We start from the raw sequence: 25,618 nt of genomic DNA on the forward strand, positions 1-25,618 counted from the left end.
CCCACACAACAAAGTAAAGCTATTTTTCGGCTACGAGCCGACAGGGACCCCGCCGTATTAGTCAGAGGTCCCTTTACTACAGGACCTTCAGTAACAGTAATAAATCACACAGCAATAGTACATTTGTGTAGTTGTAAAAAGCATGATAATATATTAAGTAATCCAGAGAAACATGCTGAACATTTGAAGCTTTTATATTCCAAGCAAAGTAAACAGTGTTTTAGAGACGATCTGTGATTAGTGTGTTCACACCTGCAGCTTCAACAAGGTTTCGTGTACTCACACGTCAGCATGCGAACTTTACTCTGACTAGATTTAGTCTGAGCAGTCAGACAACATATTTTTAAATGTTACAGCATCAACACACACAGAGCTTAGCCCCTCCCACCTGTCCTGCTTCAGGCGGAGTCCCACCTCCTTCCTGTAAGCAGCTCACCTGTGTGTCCCTGTTTAATGTCCAGGTGTGGAGCTTGTTGTTCGTGTCTCTGTGTGAAGAAACTGTAAGTTTTTTTTTGTCTCCTCCTTTAACAGTTTGACTGTTTGTTTCTGCTCTGTGATGTTTGAACCAGATGTTCAGCTCTTACTTCAGGACAAACTTTGATCACTCTTTTTTTAAGACACTGGTTATCAGTAACTACACACTGAAACATTTGTTACTGTGAACAACAGTTTAAATGGATCTGTATGAAACTTCAGATCCATTAGACAAATTAGTTTGTTGCTGAGAAGTGGACGTTCAGGTTTTACTGAATTTGTACTGGTTTTATTGTTGAAACAAGATGAAGTAAAGAAGCAGAATGTTTCAGTAAAAACATGAACAACAGAAGAAAATTCAAGAGGGATGTGACTTACATCATGCATGATGTGCAGAAAAGTATTTGGCAACTTTTCCATGTCTTTGTGTCGCTGTCGAGTTTACTTTGTACTTTCTCTTTTTGGATGAATCAGTGGATTTGAGTCTGAGTTTTCTTGTTTAGCATTTTAAGCTTTTAATCAATGATAGTTGGACAAGGTGTGGTCTCTTGCCTTTCTCTCCATTTTGACGTCCCAAGTCTTCAGATTTTTTGTAAAATGCTTTTACATTTCTTCCTTTTGAACAGTTTTCAAAGGCTCACTTGATGTTATTTGAGTCAGTTGAGTCCTTTATGTAAAGGTTAAGATCTATGTTGCATTCAATCACAATAGGAAATGCAATCAGAAGCACAAATAAACAAAAAATAAAAACTAATCAGTACTGATTATTAGTCTTTACACTGCATTCCAAATTATTATGCAAATGGTATTTTTCTCTGATTTTCCTAAATAGTGATTCAAATGACAGTCAACATAATTTTCAAATAGAATAGCCTCCCAGAGCTGCTGTTTGGATGTGAACTGCCTCCCACCTGTTTTGCTTGCTTGAATGCTCCAAAGGTTCTCAATAGAATTGAGGTTAGGGGAGAATGGGGGCCACACCATGAGTTTCTCTCCTTTTGTGCCGATAGCAGCCAATGATGCAGAGGTATTCCTTGCAGCTTGAGATGGTGCATCGTTTTGCATGAAGATGATTTTGTTGCGGACAGCACTGTTTTTCTTTTTGTACCATTGAAGAAAGTGGTCAGTCATACTTTGCAGAGGTCATTTTCACACTTTCAGGGACCCTAAAGGGGCCGATCAGCACTTTTCCCGTGATTCCGGCCCAAAGCATGACTCCACCATCTCCCTGCTGACGACGCAGCCTTGTTGGGACATCATGGCCGTCCACCAACCATCCACCACTGCATCCACCACTGCATCCATCTGGACCATCCAGGGTTGCACGGCACTCATCAGTGAAGAGGACTGTTTGAAAATTAGTCTTCATGTAGTTCTGGGGCCACTGCAACCATTTCTGCTTGTGAGCATTGGTTAGGGGTGGCCGAATAGAAGGTTTATGCACAACTGCAAGTCTCTGGAGGATCCTACAGCTTGACGTTTGCGGGGCTGCAGAGGCACCTGCAACTTAAAATATGTGTTTGCTGCTTTTTAATGGCCTTTTAGCAGCTGCTCGCTTAATCTGATGTATTTGCCCGGCAGAAACCTTCATCATTGTGATTTGATTTCAGTGATCCAAAGATCACCACCACCACAGTGTGTGTGTGTGTGTGTGTGTGTGTGTGTGTGTGTGTGTGTGGCCACAGAATGTGTGTCTCTTTGTGTGCGTGACTTCCAACTGTTTCTAACACCACAATTCCATCCTTGAGTTTAATTGAAAAACAACTTATTTAATCTTTATGAAACTTAAATAAACACAATTTGTATAATAATTTGGGATCCGGTGTATGTATAAAAAACTCAGCGAAATGTTCAGGTGTGAAGATCTGAACCACTTTAACAAGGACTCCTATTTGTTGATGAAAAACAGAAGCACGTATTTAAAAACAGAAAGAACAGAGAAGAATAAAGTTGTAATAACCAAGTTAATGTTCACACTCAGACCCACATGTAGCGTGACACACTCAGGCATGAGGAAGTGTACAGTTAAAAACATTCCTCTGCTAACAGCTGATAATTTTGGCATCACAGAAACTAATGGAGCTGAACTGACCTGACTGTATTTATAGATCACTGTAATATTTCATAACTTTAAGGTTTTTAAAAAAAACATTTCTCTACGTTTGTAGCTCTGGATTTATTAAATTCTATAATTGTGATGTCTGCATGTGAATTATGTTCTATAACTAAAGGCTAAACTAATAATTTTGATGGTATCATTAAATCCTCCTGGACTATCTGTCTGTCAGCTCTCTGTTGGTGTAGCTGATGTGGAAATAGTTTTGTGATGGAAGATTTCTTTATTCTATGTAGTAATATGTATTTTACATTGGTAATAATAGTATCACTTTGTCACATAGTTATATGCATGTAGGATGTTATCTCAAGTGGGCCTTATGTTTATCACACCTTCACAGTGGGGTCATTGTATGTGGGTTACAGGCATATAGGCACCGCATAAGGGAGGTGCCGGTTGGTCGTAATTCTCCTTTGGGGGGAAGGGTTCGAGGATGAGCTGAACTGGGAGGTATAGAGCTACGTGATGTGCTGAGGAGTTTCCTTTGTCCATGAGTTTGGCCGGGTCATATGTAAGGCAGCGCCCATCTTTGGAGACCATTCTGGTTTGTGACCAGAGCCCTCTCTCCACATGCAGTGTGTATAATAAACTCTGCTTCAAAAAGACGCTTACCGGGTGTTTGCAGTTTATTTAAAATTTCCTCAACAGTTACCTTTTGTAGTTTGTGATCACAGTGATAAATGCGAGCAATGTAAAACAAATTGTAAAGAATTTGTTTGCTGTCGGTTCCAGATGTGTCCAAAATGTGATCACAGAGGTTCTCTGATGAGTTAGGAATGAGACTGTGTTGGCAGATCATCTCTAATCTTCTGTGCAATAAAAAATGATTTAACATCATCGTAGCCCAGATAGCTGACTCATCTGTTAAAGCTGTTCTTGTGTTTTTGGGTTCTTGATAAACAGCTTCCTTTCTGTTTTCAGTCATTCTATATCTATTATAGTGCTGGACCGAATCATTGAGTAATTTGATTACTGTGTGCCCATGTGTTAAATGATGTAAACGTGAGCATTTCACACACATTTGCAAGTAAAACAGAGCTACAATAAAAGTGTATTTAGGAGCAACCAATTAAAAAGTCTGACCACATTAAGGCTACACTATGGGGCGCCGTTTGTAAAGGGAAACGTGCTGAAATTAACATCAACATCTTTCCACATTTAGCTCAAAACCTTACAAAAACATGTTTTTTCGAGTCATTTTTTACAACATTTAGTAAAATATTTGTAACTTTTTATGTTACATTTATATTTATGTTACTTACCACTGTACAGTGCATCACTTCAGTAGTTTAGAGGACCAAGGCACGGCAAGACCAACATCAGGAACATCAGCAACTAAAAGAAATGTTACATCTCTTGTGTTTTGTGAAAATGAGAAAAGACAAGAAAAAACAAGTCACGCTAAACTTATACAATAGCATTAATAGTATTTCAGTTGATGTGCACATGAATGATTGGTGTTTCCTCTGCAGGTGAAGGTAGAAAGTGCGTGTGAGCTGACGTGGATGTGAATTCGGCAGCATGGATCAGTGTGAGGACAGAGAGGAGGGAGTCCCTCCCTCTAAAACCACTGTGTGTGGGGAAGATGAGAGCCAGACCAAAGCTCAGAGGTGAGATGACCATCTCTAACTGTCCATGACTCTTCTCCATGTCACAGCTCAGCACTCACATCACTGCTTCATCATTATTCACAGGAACCAGCCTGAACCTCCACCCAGCTGTGTGTCCTTAAAGACTGACGACTCTAATGAACGTTTCATTAATTTTAAAGTCCAGCAGGCATCTGCTGCAGAGAGGTGAGCTGTTAGTAACATGAAGTCTTTGAGAGCTGATTTAACTGCTTGATGTTGTTGGATATATGTTGTTGGCAAACAAGACTTTTATCTGAAATGACTTTTTTTTTTCTTTTTTAATCTCATCAGGACTGGATTTTATATTCCTGACGGAAACTTGGCTTCGACCCAGTGAGTTTTCTTCCTTCTCGGAACTTCCCGGATCACTGGTAGAGATGGAGGGCTAGCTTTGGTGTTTAAAAACAAATTTCGCTGTCGGCAACTGCCACCTTTTTTCTACCCCAGCTTTGAGGTGCAGTTTTTGGAACTGAACTCCACTCCCTCAGTCCTCTGAGCTGTGGTGTATCGTCCACCGAAATGCATTAAGGATTTTAATCTTGATGTTGCAGACTTACTAGGGAATCTTATGCTAGGATATGACCGTGTTTTAATTGTTGTTGAGTTTAACATCCATGTACGCTGTGAGACTAGACCACTAGTAAAGGACTTCCTTCCCCTTATGGACACTTTAATCTTACTCAGTGGGTGTGATCCAACTCACGAAATGCCACACACTTGTTCAGGTGCTGTCAAACAGTCTGGATGTTTGTATTACAGAAATCAAGGACTGTGGGATATCAGATCATTTCCCAGTGATGTTTAATATTGCAGTGTGTAATGTGGAGTTGAACAGTGAGGGACCTGTGCGTCAGTTATGCATGATAAAGTCATTGACCGCTGCTCACTATTCTCTGCTTTTACTAACTGTATGATGTATGATGCCAACTGTAAATATCAACACTTCGCTGAGTTCTTTTGGTTCCTCAGAGGCATCCGATGGAAGACAAAACACTGCTCAGTAGACCATTTAACCCTTTATTTCTCTTTCACATTACTTCTAGAAAGGAGATGCGTCCTGCGTGACACGTTGCCACGGATCTCAAAATGGTGCTGTGCCCCTAACAGTTTTATTCCAGACGCTCTCTCATTCTAGTCTAAACAACAGTGTCTCAGTAACCTTCCACTAGAGATGGTCCCCTCTTATCTACATTTTCCCACGCAAGTGTGAGCAAGAGTCTGCAGCTTTCTACTCTTGCAGCACACATGGTTTCATGCCTTTATTTTTCAGGGCTGTGTCCACTTAATACTGTACTTTATAACTTTATAACACTTATTATTAATAAAAAGCATAGTATTTTTGAGGCACTGCAAATTATTTAATCCCAACACAACTTTAGTTTGGAACTAGTGGTTGAAGAGCTAGCTAACTTTTTTTATTCAACATGTTCTGGCATGTTTGATTTTCTGTTGTTCTAGTCCAGCTGAACATAACATTCTTTTATCGAGACTTCAACACATTGTTGGTGAAGAGAAAATCTCCGTCCCGGTTTCCCTCCAAGGCGTGAGCACCGATAAGCAGAGTTTTGTCCTTTCCTTATAAGATTCCTAATTATTCAAAGTAACACTCAGGTATGCCGCTCAGCTGGGTTAGTTACGACGTCGGGAGCAGCTTGGGAGAACAAGGAAACACAGACTGCTTCAGGTTGCCTTCCCAAATCGACTCAAAGGTTTATTTAGTACATAACAGCTTATATAGAGGAAAAAAAGGTTCGTGTGTCAGCAAGTTCTCAGTTCAAACCGGTACAGACCAAATAAGGAAACGTCTTCCTTCCTTGTGAGCAAAGAAGTATCCTTTGTGTAGTTTATCAGTTCAGCTACAATTTATGATCATCCCAGCAAAATACACTCCTAGACATAGAATACAGAGTTCTTTCATTAGTGAATTCTGAAACGAACCACCTGGCCTTTAACAAGCTCTTTTCTAAATCATAAGGAAGGGAGGATGGGAGTAAGGAAGTGGTCTCGTCTCTGTGGTATTTTCGACCTTGGGGTACCAGCCTGTGAGTCTTACACATCAATACATGGGTCAGAGAGAAAGAGAAAAACAACTAGTAAATGGGCCTTATTGAGTAACAGTTTTTCCTGTATAATATCACAATAAAACAATATCCTGTAAATGCTACCATGGTATCAAAATATCACAACAGTTGGTCTTAAAGGAGCCGTATTAAACAGGGTTTAAATTATAACTATCAGAGAGGTCCTTTTCTGTTGCTACTGAAGAATACTCCTCTTCCTCCGCCCCTATTTGTTGCGGTGTGCCACATGGGTCTGTTTTGGGCCCAACTCCCTTCTCCTTATACATCCTGCCTTTGGGATCTATTTTCAAGAAATACAACATTGCCTTTCACTGTTATATTGATGACATCCAAATTTACTTCCCCTTGATACTGGATGTCTCTGTCCCACTGCCACCTTTCCTTAACTGTCTACATGATGTTAAAGACTGAATTTTCTCACCCTAAACGAAAATAAGACCGAAGTTATTGTTTTATGAAGTCATGCCCCTTTGGATAAGTTAATGGATACTCTTGGGCCTCTTGCTTGTTATCACTCCCACACTGTAAGAAATCTCTGAGTGTTTTTAGATAGCTCTTTTAAATTAGAGAAGCAAGCGTCCACAGTTGTGAAAAACAGTTTTTTATCAGTTACATGAAATTGCCAAAGCGAAGCCTTATCTTCCTCCTAAAAATCTAAAAGAAAATTATTCATGCCTTCATCACCTCTAGACTGGACTGCTGCAATTCTCTCTGTTTAGGTATTCAACACTCCATCGCTTGCATTTAGTTCAAAATACTCATGCTGTATGTCTTCTAACAGGTTTAAGAATGTATGAAAGGTTTTCTCTGAAAAGGAGAAAAACGAACTAATCTGATTGTGAGAGCATGCTGCTCATAAACCCGTATTTAGCATTAATGGTGCAATCAAAGATGTGGTGGATCGGCATCCTGTACTTGGACTAATTCTTCATGATTTTTCCACAGAGTGGGCCAGAACAGCTCAGAGTTTCCCTGTGGTCAGTCTGCCCAGCAGCATGAAACACACCTGGACTCCATATTTATGGTCTGCACATGTTCAACAACTACTTTACTACTAAACAAAACATCTACATAATAATAATAATGATAATAATAATACTTATTATTATTATTATTATTATTATTATTATTATTATTATTGATGCAAATACAATGAATGAAAGTATAATGTATTGTCGAGAATGACACCCAGACTCTTAACCCGTGAGGAGGGGGAGACAGAGGAACAGTCACTGACTAAGGAAAAGTTGTTTTGGATCGTGTTGATTTTATACTAATGAGGAGAACCTTAGTTTTGTCGCTATTTATTTTGAATAAATCTGAAGACAACCAGGATTTTGTTTTCGATATACAGTATAGTCAGTGAGTGAGGAGGGAGGCAAGGTAGATTTGTTGTTAAGCCGGATGTCATTTGTGTGTCAGTGGAAATTGTTGTTGTATTTATGAAAGATAGTACATGGAGAAGAAATGAATGATAAAATACCTCCAGTACTCCAGCTTCCTCCCACCGTCCAAAGACATGCAGATTGTCATTATGCAAATGTACTATTTATAAGATTGGGGAAACTTCCAGTCAGCTGAGACTGAAGAAGTCACTTGGATGAGTGACGAAATGTTTCTCCTACAAAACGCTACGTCCAGATGAACAGAATCAACTTTTGGAGACTGGATGATGTTGTTAAGCAATGAAAAGAGTGACTTGGTGTTACCTTCATTAGAAGAGATAATATGACAATAGTAACTGGGCAAGTTTGAGCGATGCTGTCCTTATAATGTCGTTTATGATTTTTATACAAGTCCAGTTCTTTTGTAGAGCCTCTAAAGTTTGTGACAGTAATAGTCAAAGTTCAGGTGTAAACTCAGGGGGTAGAGAAAGAGGAGAAAACAGATCTTTTTTTTTTCATGGAGTTCAGTGTTGTAGAGTGAAATCAGTTCTTCAATGGTAAATAAACTCTGAATGTCTATGAAAGAGTCAATGCTACTGGAGAGAGAATTATTAATAGAGAATTGTTAATAAAGAGAGTTTCATAGGTAAGCGGGGTTACACCAGAGCAGCAAATCAGGTTTCAAATGTTTCCTTTAGACTGAGTAGCAACACCAATATGCTGCTGAAATCCAAACTCTCAAGGTAAGATACAAAATCTCTGATGAGAGAGTTATTAATACTGCGATAGATGTGAGGCAGGCAGCAAAATCATTTGGGAACTGATTGTTGAGTTTAGGGAAATGGTAGACAGTTGAAATAATGCTAGGAGTAGGAACAGACATTTAACACACAGTAGATTCAAAAGAACTGACACAGGAGCAGAGACTAGTATGACTTTTCACCTCTCATGATAGATGAGCCAGTACTAGTCCCCGGCCAGTACTACAGGATTGAAAGATGTTAACAAACCCAGGAGGAGTGGATTAATTCAACTGAGACAAGTCATTGGGCATTGCTAAGTCTCAGTTGACCAGAGAAAGTCTAGCTTACAGTTGGTAAAGAGATCATAGAAGATATGTCCCTTGCTCTTAAGTGAGTGGGTGTTAGGTAGATGGAAGTTGAGAGTGATGGTATTATATTTAGCAGCAAAAAAAAAGAGGTGCATCATCCTACTGAGAACAACTGAACAGTCAATTAAGACGTGACACAAATGTATAAAGTTACCAATGAGAAAGTCCAGTCATCTGTTCACAGTCATCTCCATGCTGCTCTTTGTTCGACCAGTGGATTGTCCAACATGGATCTGATGTTTGGCTGCATGATTTCAGTCTGACTGGGTCATTCATAAAGTATTCTGTTCCAGCTGCTGGAGGACAATATCATCCTTTTTGTAAAGAATGAGCTGAAGAAGATCCAGAAGGTTCTGAGTCCAGATTACCCAGAATGCGTAGAGAATAAGATTGTGAATGAGGAGGTTTTGAAGGGTGAGGATGATGAGCAGCAGAGCAGCAGAGAAGCATTTGTGAAGATCACATTGCACTTCCTAAGGAAACTGAAGCAGGAGGAGCTGGCTGACCGTCTGCAGAGCAGTAAGACAATTTCTCTAGATATTTAAGCTGCTGGATGAATGGAACATTTAGTAATGTCTCATTAATGTTAACAAAAATATTACACATGCATATTTTAGGGGGCACAAATAGTCATATGCATTTCATTTCATTGTTTTCTGTTTTTTTTTTTTTATTGTTTTCAGAACATGTTGCAGCAATTTGTAAGTGTAAACTTAAAACGAAGTTGAAGAAGAAGTTCCAGTGTGTGTTTGAGGGGATCGCTAAAGAAGGAAACCCAACCCTTCTGAATCAGATCTACACAGAGCTCTACATCACAGAGGGAGGAACTGCAGAGGTCAATGATGAACATGAGGTCAGAAAGACTGAAACAGCATCCTGGAAACCAGATAGACCAGAAACAACAATCAGACAAGAAGACATCTTTAAAGCCCAACCTGGAAGAGATGAACCAATCAGAACAGTGCTGACAAAGGGAGTGGCTGGCATTGGGAAAACAGTCTTAACAAAGAAATACACCCTCGACTGGGCTGAAGACAAAGCCGACCAGGACATCCAGTTCATATTTCCATTCCCTTTCAGGGAAATGAATATACTAAAAGAGAAAAAGTTCAGCCTGGTGGAACTTGTTCATCACTTCTTTACTGAAACCAAAGAAGCAGGAATCTGCAGCTTTGAAGACTTCCAGGTTGTGTTCATTTTTGATGGTCTAGATGAGTGTCAACTTCCTCTGGACTTCCACAAAACTGAAATCCTAACTGACCCTAGAAAGTCCACCTCAGTGGATGTGCTACTGACCAACCTCATCAGGGGGAAACTGCTTCCCTCTGCTCACCTCTGGATAACCACACGGCCTGCAGCAGCCAGTCAGATCCCTCCTGACTGTGTTGACATGGTGACAGAGGTCAGAGGGTTCACTGACCCACAGAAGGAGGAGTACTTCATGAAGAGATTCAGAGATAAGGAGCAGGCCAGCAGGATCATCTCCCACATCAAGACTTCACGAAGCCTCCACATCATGTGCCACATCCCAGTCTTCTGCTGGATCACAGCTACAGTTCTGGAGGATGTGCTGAAAACCAGAGAGGGAGGACAGCTACCCAAGACCCTGACTGAGATGTACATCCACTTCCTGGTGGTTCAGGCCAAAGTGACGAAGGTCAAGTATGATGGAGGAGCTGAGACAGATCCACACTGGAGTCCAGAGAGCAGGAAGATGATTAAGTCTCTGGGAAAACTGTCTTTTGATCAGCTGCAGAAAGGAAACCTGATCTTCTATGAATCAGACCTGACAGAGTGTGACATCGATATCAGAGCAGCCTCAGTGTACTCAGGAGTGTTCACACAGATCTTTAAAGAGAAGAGAGGACTGTACCAGGACAAGGTGTTCTGCTTCATCCATCTGAGTGTTCAGGAGTTTCTGGCTGCTCTTCATGTCCATCTGACCTTCATCAACTCTGGAGTCAATCTGCTGGAAAAACAACAACCAACCTCCCAGAAGTCTTTCTTTTTTAAAAAGAAAAGTAGTATAAAGTATCTCCACCAGAGTGCTGTGAACAAGGCCTTACAGAGCCCAAATGGACACCTGGACTTGTTCCTCCGTTTCCTTCTGGGTCTTTCATTGCAGACCAATCAGGCTCTCCTACGAGGTCTGCTGACACAGACAGGAAGTATCTCACAGACCAGTCACGAAACAGTCGAGTACATCAAGAAGAAGCTCAGTGAGAATCTGTCTGCAGAGAAAAGCATCAATCTGTTCCACTGTCTGAATGAACTGAACGATTATTCGCTAGTGAAGGAGATCCAACAGTTCCTGAGTTCAGGAAGTCTCTCCACAGATAAACTGTCTCCTGCTCAGTGGTCAGCTATGGTCTTCATCTTACTGTCATCAGAAAAAGATCTGGATGTGTTTGACCTGAAGAAATACTCTGTTTCAGAGGAGGCTCTTCTGAGGCTGCTGCCAGTGGTCAAAACTTCCAACAAAGCTCTGTAAGTGAATATATACTCATCACTATATTTAAAAATGGTTGATTTCACAAATGATTGAAAATAGAACAGTCATATATTAAATGATTTCCTGTTTGCTTCCCTCATAGATCAGGTCAACCGATATCTCTAAATTACTTTTTTAAAATTGAAAGAAACTCCTAGGTTTTTTTGTAGTTCTGTGATTTTGTAATAATCCAAAGTTTTCAAGACTGTATGCATTTCTGTTAATGTATAATGTAAAATTACGTTTTATTCTGACACAGTATTGTTAGATTATATCTTAACATTGAGATAGCACAAATTTTTACGACAACCCACATTTAGCACCCCCCCCCCCCCCCCCCCAAAAAAAACCCCCAAAAACAAAACAAAAGAAAGATGAACATGGGACCCTTTTCTGAATTACAATTAATCCAATTTCTGCCCCACCGTCCTACCTAAAAATATAAACAACATTTCCAAAATGTACAGAAGCCAGTTACAATGCAAGTGGATGATTTATTTTGTTTTTTTGTTGGTTTGTTTAAATTGTGTGTGTTTGTGTGTGTGTAAGAGAGAGAGAGAGAGAGATTTTTACTTTTTGAACATAGACATAAGATAATTGTTGTTGAGTCCTTAGCGGTCAGGGAGCATTGAACTGTTTGATGCCTCAAAGAAGAAAAGAAATTAAGAAAAAATTACAAAAATAATTTTGACATTGTTGATCAAGACTGCTTAAAAAATTGCTAAATCTAATAATACTTCAGTGTACTGTCATTGCACTACAACAGTGTTTTCAGTTTATCTTTTATTTTTCAGACTGAGTGGCTGTAACCTCTCAAAGAAAAGCTGTGAAGCTCTTTCCTCAATTCTCAACTCCCAGTCCTCTAGTCTGAAAGAGTTGGACCTAAGTAACAACGACCTGCAGGATTCAAGAGTGAAGTTTCCATACTCTAAACTGACAACTCTCCGGTCAGATCAATATATATTCTGTTTTCTTATCAGTTAACCCTCCTATTCTCCTCAAATATTACTATCACGTTTTACCATGGGGGTTATTTACCTCTACAAAATGGTTTACATACAATTGTTGACCAATTGTTTGCGTCAGGCACTTTGTTTATTTATTGAATACATTAGTATTCTCTTGATAATAAAATTCTAGTGCCACCATCAAGCCATGAAGTCAAACTTTTAATTTAGAATAAATGTATCTTGAAAAGTTTGAATTGAGAACTTTTCAAAATTACTGCCAACATTAATAACCACAAGTAGATGAACCCTGTTGGTCTTTGGTGATGACATGACCTTTTCTCTAGCACCACCATCAGGTCAAATGTTTAATTCTAGATCTGTTTCTTTCTCGTGGTGTTTACATCCATGCCCTTTAGAATGAATCTTGTTAATTTTTGCTCTAGCACCATGACATCACTTTCAATCACCCCTCCTCTTTTCTTATACAGGCCTGGGACTGGCAATGGTAGAGTTGAAGGTTTTTTTTTATTAATTTGTTATGTTTTGTTTGTTTTTGCTGTTTGTTTGGAGGGGGTGGTACATATTTCATGTGAAATTCAACCAGAAAACAGAAAATAATACGAACATAGTCAGAACATGGAACAGTTCTTGTCCAACAGCCAAATTTTTTCTCTGCACTACTGTACACAGGATGTGAAGAGAGTGTGTGCATGCTCCTTGCAGACATATTTCTTGCATTGTGCCCAGGTCATGCTAGTCTTAGAATCATTCCTGGTGGGACAGCCCTGGCACCTGCCATGTTTCCTGCCCGTGGTTTGTAGTATTCAAAAGTAGAATGGGAGGGAGAGCCTTCAGTTTTGAATCCCCTCTTCTATGGAACCAGCTTCTATTTTGGATTTGGGAGACAGACACTATCTCTACTTTTGAAATTAGGCTTCAAACTTTCCTTTTTGCTAAATCATATAGTTAGGGCTAGATCAGGTGACCCTGAATTTTTTATCTTGTCTTTCTTATCTCAGGGGGGTCATATGATTGTTGGGTTTTTCTCTGTATGTATTATTGTAGGGTCTACCTTACAACATAAAGCACCTTGAGGTGACTGTGACTTATATCAGTGTTCTTTGTGTTCTTGTGTATAAATCTGCAGACTGAGTCACTGTAACCTTGCAGAGACAGCCTGTGAAGCTCTGTCCTCAGTTCTTAGCATGCGGTTCTCTAGTTTGAGAGAGCTGGACCTGAGTAACAACAACGTGAAGGATTTGGGATTGAAGCTTCTGTCTGATGGTCTGGAGAATCCATACTGCAAACTTGAAACTCTCAGGTCAGCTCAAGATGTGCTCTGCTCTTTTTTTTCTTTTGCATTTTGTTTGTATAACTTAATAAAAATAACAAGATTTTTTGCCCTAGTTTTATAATCGTGAAAATTTTAATTTAGTTTTATTTACACAGTCCCAAACAATATTTAATCCTTAAATGATCCTGGATGCATTTTGTTCCATTTAATGTTTTTTTGTTTGTTTAATTTATTATGCTATTTTACCTGTGCTCAGTGAATATAGCTCACATTTCCTTCCACTGCCCAACTCGGTTGACATTGGTAGCGCCCCATATACGTTATGGACTATGTGAGGAGAGCCCTGCTTTTCCCGCCTGAGTTACCTGAATCTTTTTACTGAAGCATTTACTGAACCTTATCAGTCAGTCTTATCTAATCTGACACAGGACTCATGGGCTGTTTGTCCTCACTCGCACCAACATCACCTACATGTTAAAGCAGATGGTTAAACCTCCCTGAGCAAGATTTTGTTGGCGGTCTCTTCCTAGTTGTAAAACGTTTTTCCTCCTTCCTGTGACCAATTGCTGCTGACAGGGGACCATCTGAGAGTTGTGGTTCTTTCTCTTATATTGTAGTGTTATCTCTGCTATAAAAAGTTAAGACATTTTTATAAATGTAGGTAAATTAAATTGAGGGGATGGAGCTCACTTTCTCTGGGAAGAAAATAAAACACTTCTTTTTTGGTATGTACCTGCAGTCTGTCAGGCTGTTTGATCACAGTGGACGGATGTGCTTCTCTGGAATCTGCCCTGAGTTCTTCCCACTCCCACTTGAGAAAGTTGGACCTGAGCTACAATCATCCAGGAGACTTGGGAATGAAGCTGTTGGTGCCTGAACAGAAGAATCCATCCTGGAAACTGGAAACTCTCAGGTATGGAGAAAAGGTCTGGTACTGGAGGAAGACATTAAAACCATTGTTTTTCTTGTGGCATTACTGTAAAGTGTAGAAGTAAATTTAAATCTAATTTGATATACAAAGAGGTGTTTACAAAGGTTATAAAGCTAGTTATGTAGCTATTTGGTGGTTACGTGTTTTGATATTTACATGTTTACATGTTTGAATGTTTAGACATGCATGTTCAAACCAGTAATAAGTATGTGTTATATCTACCTGGTTGTTTTCCCTGTTTTGATCTGAGTATAAGATTTCCTGGCTTCTGAGAGGCCAGTGAAGCATTCATGAGGGCGGCACACAGGAAGTGTGGGTTGCTGTTGCGGTGTGCTGAGAGTAAAGTGGCTGCTAAAAAGTTATCCGTCTCCATCTTGCTGTTCCTAATTATTCAGAGAGATTCCAAACCATCTAGTGAACCCTCACGTTACATTACCAATAAGTTTGATGTGTCACATGACCCTCTTCCTATTGAAAAAACAAAAGTTGCATCCAAGATGGCCGACTTCTAAATGGCCACCATGGTCACCACCCACTTGAGAAGTTTGCCCCCTCACAGATAATAATGTACCACAAACAGGACTTTAATATCACCAACCATTCCCATGTTAATACGGTGTATCCATATAAATGGCCCACCCTGTACAATTCACGACTACGTTAAGTCATTCACTAGTGTCTTTGCAGTTGTTTTGGGATCTTTGGACATATCTATAACTATATGTCTTCCCACAGTCTTTACATTTTTCACTTTGTTCCCCTGCCTGGCTTGTTCCATATAATAATAATAATAATAATAATAATAATAATAATAATAATAATAATAATAATAATAATAATAATGGATTAGATTTATATAGCACTTTTCAAGGCACCCAAAGCTCTTTACAATGCCACTATTCATTCACTCACTGATGGAGGCTCTCTTTAAATATGCCCCGTATGCTCTCTTTAAATTTCTTAATACTTATGCTTGGGACTTGGAAACACTGGTGATTGTGTATATGGACCTTCTGCTTGGTGAGAATCAACAACTCTCTTTGTTTTGTTTTGTTTTGTTTTGTTTTGTTTGGGGGAGGGGAGTGGCATTTGAAAGATACTGGTTCACAGATAGCCACATATTTCTGAAAATGTTGGACTGTTCCTTTATCACTGTCTAGCAGTATCAGTGTATGATGATGTAATGTCCTCGTGTGCATGCTGAAAGAGACTGTGCTGGTCTGATCCCCCTCCTCCTTTCAGGGTGGAGCCTGCTGGTGTCCGATGGTTGAGACCAGGTCTGAGGAAGTGTAAGTGCGTTTTTAATGTGATTCATGAAAACAAAGCAGCACACATTCAACCATCTTCAAACTGTCACATCACTCATTCACCTCTCTGATGTCAGAAGTCATCATAGTGTCAATCAATCAACAGATGATAACAATAACTGCAACTGGATTGTGTTTGTTCTCTCCATCAGATTCCTGTCAACTCACAATAGATACAAACACAGTACACACAAACCTCAAACTGTCTGACAACAAAAGAAAGGTGACACATGTGGAGGAGGTTCATTTATATCCTGATCATCCAGACAGATTTGATGTTCATCCTCAGCTGCTGTGTAGAAATGGCCTGACTGGCCGCTGTTACTGGGAGGTTGAGTGGAAAGGAGATGTTGACATATCAGTGACTTATAGAAAAATCCGAAGGAAAAGTGGCAGTGATAACTGTTCATTTGGGTGGAATGATCAATCCTGGAGTCTCAGCTGCTCCGATGATGGTTACTCTGTCTGTCACAATAACAGAGAAACATCCATATCATCCTCCTCCTTCTCCTCCTCCTCAGTCTCTAACAGAGTAGCAGTGTATGTGGACTGTCCTGCTGGCACTCTGTCCTTCTACAGAGTCTCCTCTGACACCCTGATCCACCTCCATACCTTCAACACCACATTCACAGAACCTCTTTGTCCTGGATTTAGAGTGTGGTTTCCTGGTTCCTCAGTGTTTGTTTGCAGAGAATAATCTAAAGAGTGTACTCGTGCCTCTTTAGAGAAACACTTTGACTGTTGAACAGATAGTCTGTACATGTCTGTCTGTTTCACTCAGAAACACGTTTTCAGATTCATGGATAAAGATGGAAGCTTTGATTATTCCAGGATCCACATGTTTTTCTGTTGTTTTTCTTTTTCCACTCAAAGCTTCACACTGAATATCAGTATGTTGTGTTTCTCTGAAGCTCAGTTCACAACCAGCTCCTCTGCATTTTCAACAAACATGAACTCATTAAAAATAATCTGCTGTGATATCAAAAATGAATTCAGTTTAAGGTAGAATGTTATTTTATATTTCTTAGATATTAAATATGAAATGGTAACTCACGTGAGCCACCTTAAAATCACTATAGTCTGTGATAGGAACTGATGTCATTAGCAAACAGGATGTTAGCCAGTGAATTTGAGGAGACGGGCTGTGCTCAGCTAGTTAAATCCAGCAACATCCACTTACATCTTATGCCTTTTGTGGCTGCCGTCATCAGCGGTTATGCAGTTTTAAGGTAATTTCATGGTTTTAAGTTATAATAAATACATTAAGAATACTTTATTTTTAATAAATCAGATTGTAATGTACAGTGGTCCTTTGTTTATTGTGGGTGTTATGTTCTAAAAATAATCCGCAATAGTTGAAGTCTGCAAAGTAGCCAACTTTATTTTTTACAATTATTATAGATGTTTTAAGGCTGTAAAACCCGTCACTACACACTTTATTCACTTTTCTCACACAGGCATGAACATTTTCACTTTTCTCTCTTGTTTAGACACTCTCAAAGTTCAAACCTTTGTAGAAAAATAAGTCCAGTATTATAAAATAAAACCAAAAATAAAACCCTCTTTTCTGGTCCAGAACATGGGAATAGAGCACCTGCGAGAGAATTCAGCATCAATTAATCATTAATAAATCATTGAATCAGAAGTTCAAGATTTTGTGCGATAGCTATCTTCCTCTGCCTTTTGGGTGCTACCGCAGGTGCCTTTGATGGTGCAAAACATGTTGGGGAGAAAAGTACAGAAATTTAGACTTACACTGCAAGCTATCAATGTAGCGATTCTGTACTGTACAGGAGAGACAGGAGGAGATTGACAATGGTCTACAGCTGATCAGGACACAGAACACAATGCGTTGTAAAAAACAAACAAACATTTTACGCTAGGTGACAAATCGTCAACATATTATGTTTTCGGGCACCCAACACGTTCCTACATGATGACATTGGAAACTGAGGACATATGAGAACCGTTTGGAGTCAATCTACACATGCGTCAGGATGTTACGCCTCGGGAGTGAGAATGGGCTCAAAATTGCACACAAAAAAATCCGCAAAACAGCAAGGCTGCAGAAGTTGAACCACGTTATAGCAAGGGACCACTGTATACATTGTTGGGTTTATATTTAAAGGATGTTTCCAGGGTGAAACCAATGTTCAGTCTGTTGTTTGGGGTTGACAATATTTTCAGTTACACGCCACTCTCGGTATATTTTAGGAGGATATGCTGACTTGTAATAAAAAGTAGTTAATATATTTTCATCGTTTTATCTGTACATGGTGAATATATAAAAGTGATTATGCCTTGTACTCTATGGTGCAGTTTCACCTTCCCCTGTGTCATTAAACCTGTGAACAGATGGAATTGTGTCATCAGAGTCTTAATGTAAGGAAGGAGTTTAGCTGACTGCCAAATCATAGCAGAGCCAGTAGAGAATCCAAATGTTTGATTTCTCTTTCTTGTGATTTTTTTTTTTTTTTTACCAACCTCTCCAAGTATGCTCATTGGTTCTGAAATAGGAAAAGACAGAAGCTCTTAAAATGAGAGCAAATGCAGATTTGCATGGTTTTTTCTTTTATTTTCTCTCTAACCCCTTAAAACAGAATGCCTTATTAAGTCATGGAGCATCTACACTAAAATCTCCTAGAACTGTTCATTGATGGTGATTTGTGGCCCTCTGCGGATGAGAAGATGAACTGCATGATGTCAGTTTAAAGGCAAGTCTACCACACATCTGTTTGACCGTCACCAGTTAATCTGTGACACGAGTTAATCTGCCGGCATTGTGGCTCGTCTGGAAAAGCAGGTGTATCGATAGACATGATAGGTTTATATAAACATGCGGTTTTAAGCTCTAATGTCTCAAATGAAAGCTAGTTCAGATAATGTTTCAAAAGACCTACCCAGTGTTACAAAGTGGACTGGCTTCCACAGTGAATACTGCTGTGTGCAGACAGGGGACAGGTGTGCAGCTCACACCAGAATACAGTTTGTGGGGTTCATCTTGACTTGTGCAGGCATGTTTGTTTGTTTGTTTGTTTGTTTAAAAATGTTTATGCACCATCTTTCTCTCCAGCAGGTGGCAGTGACATCTTCTTTATAAATGTAATACTTCAGTTGAGGCTTTTAAAGCTGATTGACAACTTATTGTATATATAAAAAAAGATGACACCTTTCCCCCCTGCAGATATAGATCTCACGTGGCACTCATCTGTACTACTTTCAGCCATTTTAGTCTTTTTTTTTTTGTTTCTAGAAAATATTCAGGGATTTTAAGAGACAAGGACAAAGAAAGAAAAACAATATAAATAAAAACATCAATTAGAAAGAAGCTCCAGCCTTTGATTTTTTTTAAAGTGAGAGGGGTAACAGACTTCAGAGGTGACCATGACATTGTCATGGGAACTGTCTTTTTTCCCCACCACATTTGCACAGGTTACTCAGAGACAGCCACCTGCTGGTTGTTGGAATTTGCCCCAGGATTCTGCAAACAGTGTAATAGTAAAACAATAAAGGAGGGGTCATATATGGTGCATATAAGGATCCGAGCCCAGAGCGTACCTTGAGAGATGGTTTTTGGCACAAACCTGAGATTTGTAAACGGGTGGTGGGAAAGTTCCTGATTTAAATCCTGGCTGAGGCCTTTCTGTGTGGAGTTACGATGTTTCTTCCATGTTAATCAGTCCAAAGACATGCATGTTAGGTGTATGTGAGGCAAATTAATACTTGAAGTGTATAGAATAAAGTGCTGAATACATTTTTAAGATAATAAGATTATAAAAGCAAATGAGTTGCCATTTCACTGAGTGTGGGAAATGCATACCACAGATTTAAGGTTTCTTACCACTGCTTTGAATACACAGACTAGTTTGTAATAGTTTTAATATTTTTTTTGCTCCGTTAATTCATATTTAATTAAACCTGATCATTATAGATGAGGAGAATCTTTTAATACAGCAGTGAGAACAGTGTTTATAAGTTGTGCTTTCAGTGAAATGTATTCAAATGATTAAGACTGTTATGTTTTCATGTCTAAGTTAAACACAATGTTGTGTGATAGTAGATGTTTTTCTGCTCCCTGCTCTGAAGCATTAACTAAAATTTCATCTGTGGTGGAATTTTCTGTTAATAAAGTCTGCAACACAATCAGCTGTGGCCAGGCTACTGAAATTACTGCATGCAGGAGAGCAAACACAGACATCAAACAGTTATACAATCAGGAGAGCTCTAAAACAGAAGTGGAGCTTCCACTCCTTTATGCATTCCAAAGAAGAGGGAAGGAAGTCATAAACTGATCATAACACACGTCACGCGGCTCGCTATGAAACCTAATGGAACAATGGGTATGCTGTTTCATGCCTTTGGCGTTATCAGCAGCTGCAGAGGGAGTTGTTTTCTTCAACTACTGAGGCTTAAATAAGTTCATCTAGTTTTAGAAACTTCCACTGAACAGTCTATTACAGTGTTTCAGTGTTTTATTTGCATAAGTATTTAACACTTTAAACAAGAAAAATGGAAATTTTCCATTACAGATCACTGGTTTAGTAATGAGATGAAGCTGAAAGCCATCAAATTCTGTTTATCTTGTCCAGCCTCTTACTGTGAGAAACATTTCCAACCTCACTATGATGCAGCTCCATTAAAGAAACACAAGCTGGTGGCCCCCTCCAAGAAGCTCCAGGAGAACATCTGCTCTCGTCATGATGAGGTGATGAAGATTTTCTGTCGTACTGATCAGCAGAATATCTGTTATCTCTGCACAATGGATGAACATAAAGGCCATGAAACAGTCCCAGCTGCAGCAGAAAGGACTGAGAAGCAGAAGGAGCTCGAGGTGAGACGACTAAACATCCAGCAGAGAATCCAGGAGCGAGAGAAAGATGTGAAGCTGCTTCAACAGGAGGTGGAGGCCATCAATGGCTCTGCTGATAAAGCAGTGGAGGACAGTGAGAAGATGTTCACTGAGCTGATCCGTCTCCTCCAGAAAAGAAGCTCTGATGTGAAGCAGCAGGTCAGATCCCAGCAGGAAACTGAAGTGAGTCAAAGAGCTTCAGGAGAAGCTGGAGCAGGAGATCGCTGAGCTGAAGAGGAAAGACGGCGAGCTGGAGCAGCTCTCACACACAGAGGATCACAACCAGTTTCTACACAACTACTGTCACCACCAGAGCCAAAGACCAGAGTTGGATTCTTAAAAATCACACTGGATCCAAACACAGCATACAGACAGCTTTAATTATCTTAAGGAAATCGAGAAGCTATGGTATATTACGATCAAGAGTCTTACACTAGTAATCCGGACAGTGTTTAGACAGGTCCTGAGTAGAGAGAGTCTGACTGGACGTTGTTACTTGGAAGTGAAGTGGTGTGGGATAGGAATTCCTGTAGTAGTCGCATACAAGAATATCAGCAGAGTCGGGAGGTCAGATGAATGTGGCTTTGGATGGAATGATAAATCTTGGGCATTACGTTGTGACATGAAAGTTGCTTTCGAGTCAACGTGTTATACATTTTGGCACAAGAAAATCAAAACCTCTCCAATGGGAGATTGAGAGACCAGTGTCGGAGTGTTAAAGAACAGCTTTGAAATTCTCATGTGTTTTTCACTGTCTTTCTACAGAGTCTCTGAAACCATGACTCTCCTCCACAAAGTCCAGACCACATTCACTCAGCGGCTCTATGCTGGACTTGGGTTTTTTTATTATGACAATGACACTGCAGAGTTCATTAAACTAAAATAGACAGAAGTCATTAAGGGACACCTGTTAACAAGTGTGTTTTAGTTTCCAGTTTTCTTTGGTCTTCATCACTGCTGTCCTTTTTCTTCTCTGCACAGAGATCACCTTTGTGACTACACGTTATTTCTTGATTTGTATTTTCTGAACTTGTGTTTTGTTAACTTAATCATGTAAGAATTATTTGAATTTGTTTAGAAAGTATATTCTCTCTTGCTTTCTTGTTTCTGGAGGAAAAAAAACATTATATCACATTTGAAGCAGGGGGTGATTACAATGACTGTTAAAACAACCACTACTCACAGAAAACTGGCCACATGTTTACATTTACAAAGCTTTCAGATTCTAAGAATTGCTCTTAGTCACCAACTTATAAGAAAACTTGAGTGTTCTAAGAATTACCCTTCAAAGGAAGAAAATATAGGTTATTCAGAACAAATTGTAAAGTGTAAAATGACTGAAGAGTTTCTTAAAGAATTTAGAAAGAAAGAGAAGGAAAAGTGTAGTACAAAAAGACATCAGAAATGCCTGTTTTGGCACGTTGGCCTGAAAAGTCATACCCAATGTTTCTATTTACTCTATATTTAATACTATTAAATAATCAGATTTCTCAACTGTGCCTTATTGTCCACATTCTGGAAATGTGGACTGGAAACTCCCCTGCCTCCCCTCCAGAGATCTGCACCTATTAACAGACTCTTAACTTTCACATTCACAGATCAAAATGACGCTCTTTAATCATTTTAGAGCAGTTTGTCATTTCAATCAAATACATGGAAAATGAATAGCTACACGGAGTCTTCTTTGAAATCTAAAAAACAATGCATGACAGTGGTTAAATAAAGTCTGGAAGCAAGGGCGTAGATTTGGTTTTGGCGTTGGTGGGGACCGAACTCTGCCCTGTTTCCTTTTTTTTCCCTTTTTGTCTTTGCTGCTTGATAAAAGGAGAAAAATACTTGCCTACATATGCTATTCTACATGTTTCTAAACCATTTAAAATTACAATTCATAGTTTTATATGTGAATTATATAATGTTAAATTACTATTAAACAAATGACTGACTAAGTATTTTAGGCTTTAGTTTACTTCAGTCATATTCCATATAAAAATAGAGTAATGACAATAAAAGAATATGACTTTAAAGATTTAACAACATTACTTCAGATATAGTACACCAACATCTCTTATATTTTGGCACTAAGGGAACACTGAATGACCTGGTGGTTTTTGTCCATAAAACTACTCATCTAAGATTACCACAAAGTAAAATATCTCTCAGCAAAATTATGCAACATTTTAGGCACTATTGCCCCGATCAGATCAGTGAGCTGGGATTTTTTTATTCTCAACATGAACTACTGTTACAGCAACAGACATGGACTACTGGTGACCCACACAACAACTCAATGTCCACTATGTGAAGCAGCCAAACACATGCCTTCTCCTCTCGTTAACTGAGATAAACTGCTGGCATGTTTGTTTTACATCTATACTGTCCAGTGTCTCCTGGTGGACCTTAGCCATGTTTTTAGTCTTGTGAGAGCACTGAAGCTTCCTTCAGCCTCAGTACCTGCGTTTTATCCTCAGATTACAATTATTATTATGTGCTTGATGTGCCTCACCTTTGGCCCTGGCTCTTCCCCTCTGACTGCACTAGGACATATTGCCACCTGATAAAATAACACATGGATTCGTGCCATATAAAAAGTGAGACATGTCAATTCAGATTCTTTGTCAAATATACACTAATGAAACAATTTACATCAGCAGCCTAACAATTGTCATGATAATAAATACTAGTTAATCTATAGCACCAAATCATCATCACCTCTGTCCGAGCTACAACATGGCAGAGCTGCCTCTGTCACCTGATGAATAACAGTGAGCCATTCCACATACATGCAGTCACACATGTGCTTCAAATACAGTCATGAACCACCAAGTCATCATCCAACTTCACCTGTGATCTTGTGTCACCATTACTCTCTGAGGTTTGTGTTGGTTCTTCTGTCACCTGACAAATAGGACATACATGACAATAAGAATAAAATGTGGAGCTGCTTCAGTGTTTCTGTCACTTTGTGCAGATCTTGACTCATCAGTAATGTTTGTAGTGTGAGTGCATTTTTAAAACAATTTGTGCAAACTGCACTCCAAGGTGGAATATTTGTAAAATCATGACTACCTACCTTAACCCTATGAATATGTCAGTGCCATTAGGATGAAATTATTGTGTCACCAACATTTTAACGTTAGACATATCATTTTAACAGCCTCTGTAATATCCTGGCTTGCTCGAGTCTGCCGTTTTCTCTGACAGTTTTAATCAAAATTAGAAGTGCTGCTCTGAGAGACTGAGATAACTAATAGTGCTGCCTGTTGTGCAGTTAGTTTCCAAAACACGTTATTAATGGGTACATACAGTTTTAGACTGATGTGGGCCAAAGCCTAGCATAGCCTGTAACGTTATTATGACGGACACATTTTATGAGTGAACTTGAGTTTAAGTGACTTACAGGTTTCTTTGAAAAACACTTTCTTATATCCAAGTTCTTCCTCTTTGCTGCCGTCCTCCTCTCCTCCTCGCAGCGCAGGCTTGCCGCTGCTAAAACTAAACAGAGCTCCCTGAAAGGCACAGCCAATGGTAAATGGTCTGCATTTGTATAGCGCTTTTCTAGTCCCTAAGGACCCCAAAGCGCTTCACACTACATTCAGTCATTCACCCATTCACACACACATTCACACACTGGCGATGGCAAGCTACATTGTAGCCACAGCTGCCCTGGGGCGCACTGACAGAGGCGAGGCTGCCGGACACTGGCGCCACCGGGCCCTCTGACCACCACCAGTAGGCAAACACGGGGTTAGTATCTTGCCCAAGGATATTTGGCATGCAGCGAGGAGGCAGCCTGGGATCGAACCACCAACCTTCTGATTAGTGGCTGACCTGCTCTGCCACCTGAGCTACAGCCACCCACAGCCAATCACATTGTCCATATTTGTCACATGACGTAGGACTCCAGTAGAGGACGTAATTGAACTCTTTCTGCTCCGCTGGGTGAATGAGACGTTGACACATCGTTTTTTCTTTCTATCGGGTTTGTTTTTCTTTACTCGAATAGATCAAATTATTGGTGGGGACACGTCCCTTCCGTCCATGCCAAATCTACGCCCTTGTCTGGAAGGAATAAAACCCGCTGCTGCACGCCTACTGTTTATTCTCCCCGAGCTTCCTCCCTCACTCTGCTGCGTCACTGCTGTCGGTAAGTTGTGATGTGCTCTTTGTTTATGAGTAGTTTTTTTTTTGCTGGATAATCCATTGAAGTTGTAGCTTTTAGTGCATACTATCTACCGCTAATGTAACTGTGCCACCTTGCAGTTCCATGTCGGTGTTTTTTGTGTGCATAGGGCGATTTTTTTCACGTACACACCCGGCTTGGAGCGAATCTCCATCCACTTTATCCAATCAATGACCTGCAGCCGGAGGCGATCAGTGTTGCCAACTTAGCGACTTTGTCGCTATATTTAGCGAGTTTTCAGACCCCCTTAGCGACTTTTTTTTTCTAAAAAGCGACTAGCGACAAATCTGGCGACTTTTTCTGCTATTATTGGAGACTTATTTATGACGAATTTTTAACGTGAAAATGCGTATCGCTCTTACTCTCAACAAGCAGCGGTGCTGCCTCACCCGTGCCAAATGCTCACAGGTGGAGGATAGTCCTCCCCCAGCTGCTATCAGGGCAGGAGACGTTCACACCTGTGCGTCCAAACGGCAAATGAATCGCGCATGGGCGAAGCCGCTGCTCCCGCACTGACTGTAACGCAGTCAGTTCTTCCTTTACTGTTATGCTGTTTTGTGGATCACAAGGTTTAAAACTACTTATAAACACACACACTCACACACAAAGTAACTCCACCAGAGTGCCAGTTTCGGGTCACTTTTGCCGGTCCAGGCCCGGATAAACGAGCAGGGTTGGAATTGTGACATTACAAAAAACAATAATTGCTAAAATAAATTTAATTTGTAGTTCTAAATAAATTCTAACTGCATTTAGGACGTTTTTACTCACTTTATGTCTCTTCCACGATGTTATTTTTCTCTGTGTTTTTAAATCTG

At 39.8% G+C, this 25,618-nt stretch overlaps 1 protein-coding gene and 1 pseudogene across 3 annotated transcripts in view; both read left to right on the forward strand.

Moving 5' to 3' along the window:
- The window catches only part of LOC309699741 (tripartite motif-containing protein 16-like), a 141,222-nt pseudogene that overhangs the window by 70,570 nt on the left and 45,034 nt on the right, over positions 1 to 25,618 (forward strand). The window lies entirely within an intron of this gene.
- On the forward strand, positions 434 to 18,132 carry LOC309699053 (NLR family CARD domain-containing protein 3-like). 2 transcript variants are annotated; one of them, XM_082521915.1, is made up of 12 exons: positions 434 to 500; positions 4,063 to 4,200; positions 4,285 to 4,386; positions 4,513 to 4,554; positions 7,248 to 7,326; positions 9,092 to 9,317; positions 9,482 to 11,285; positions 12,084 to 12,236; positions 13,387 to 13,560; positions 14,273 to 14,446; positions 15,707 to 15,753; positions 15,924 to 18,132. In XM_082521915.1, exons 2-12 carry the CDS (start codon positions 4,112 to 4,114, stop codon positions 16,466 to 16,468), a joined length of 3,435 nt encoding a protein of 1,144 aa, XP_082378041.1. In that variant the 5' UTR covers positions 434 to 500; positions 4,063 to 4,111; the 3' UTR covers positions 16,469 to 18,132. The 2 variants fall into 2 exon arrangements, with proteins under 2 accessions (XP_082378041.1, XP_082378042.1); XM_082521916.1 differs by lacking the exons at positions 434 to 500; positions 4,063 to 4,200 and having other exon boundaries at positions 4,331 to 4,386; positions 4,513 to 5,310.

Source organism: Aulonocara stuartgranti (assembly GCF_965226115.1).
Source record: "Aulonocara stuartgranti genome assembly, chromosome: 3".
Classification (NCBI taxonomy): Eukaryota; Metazoa; Chordata; class Actinopteri; order Cichliformes; family Cichlidae; genus Aulonocara; species Aulonocara stuartgranti.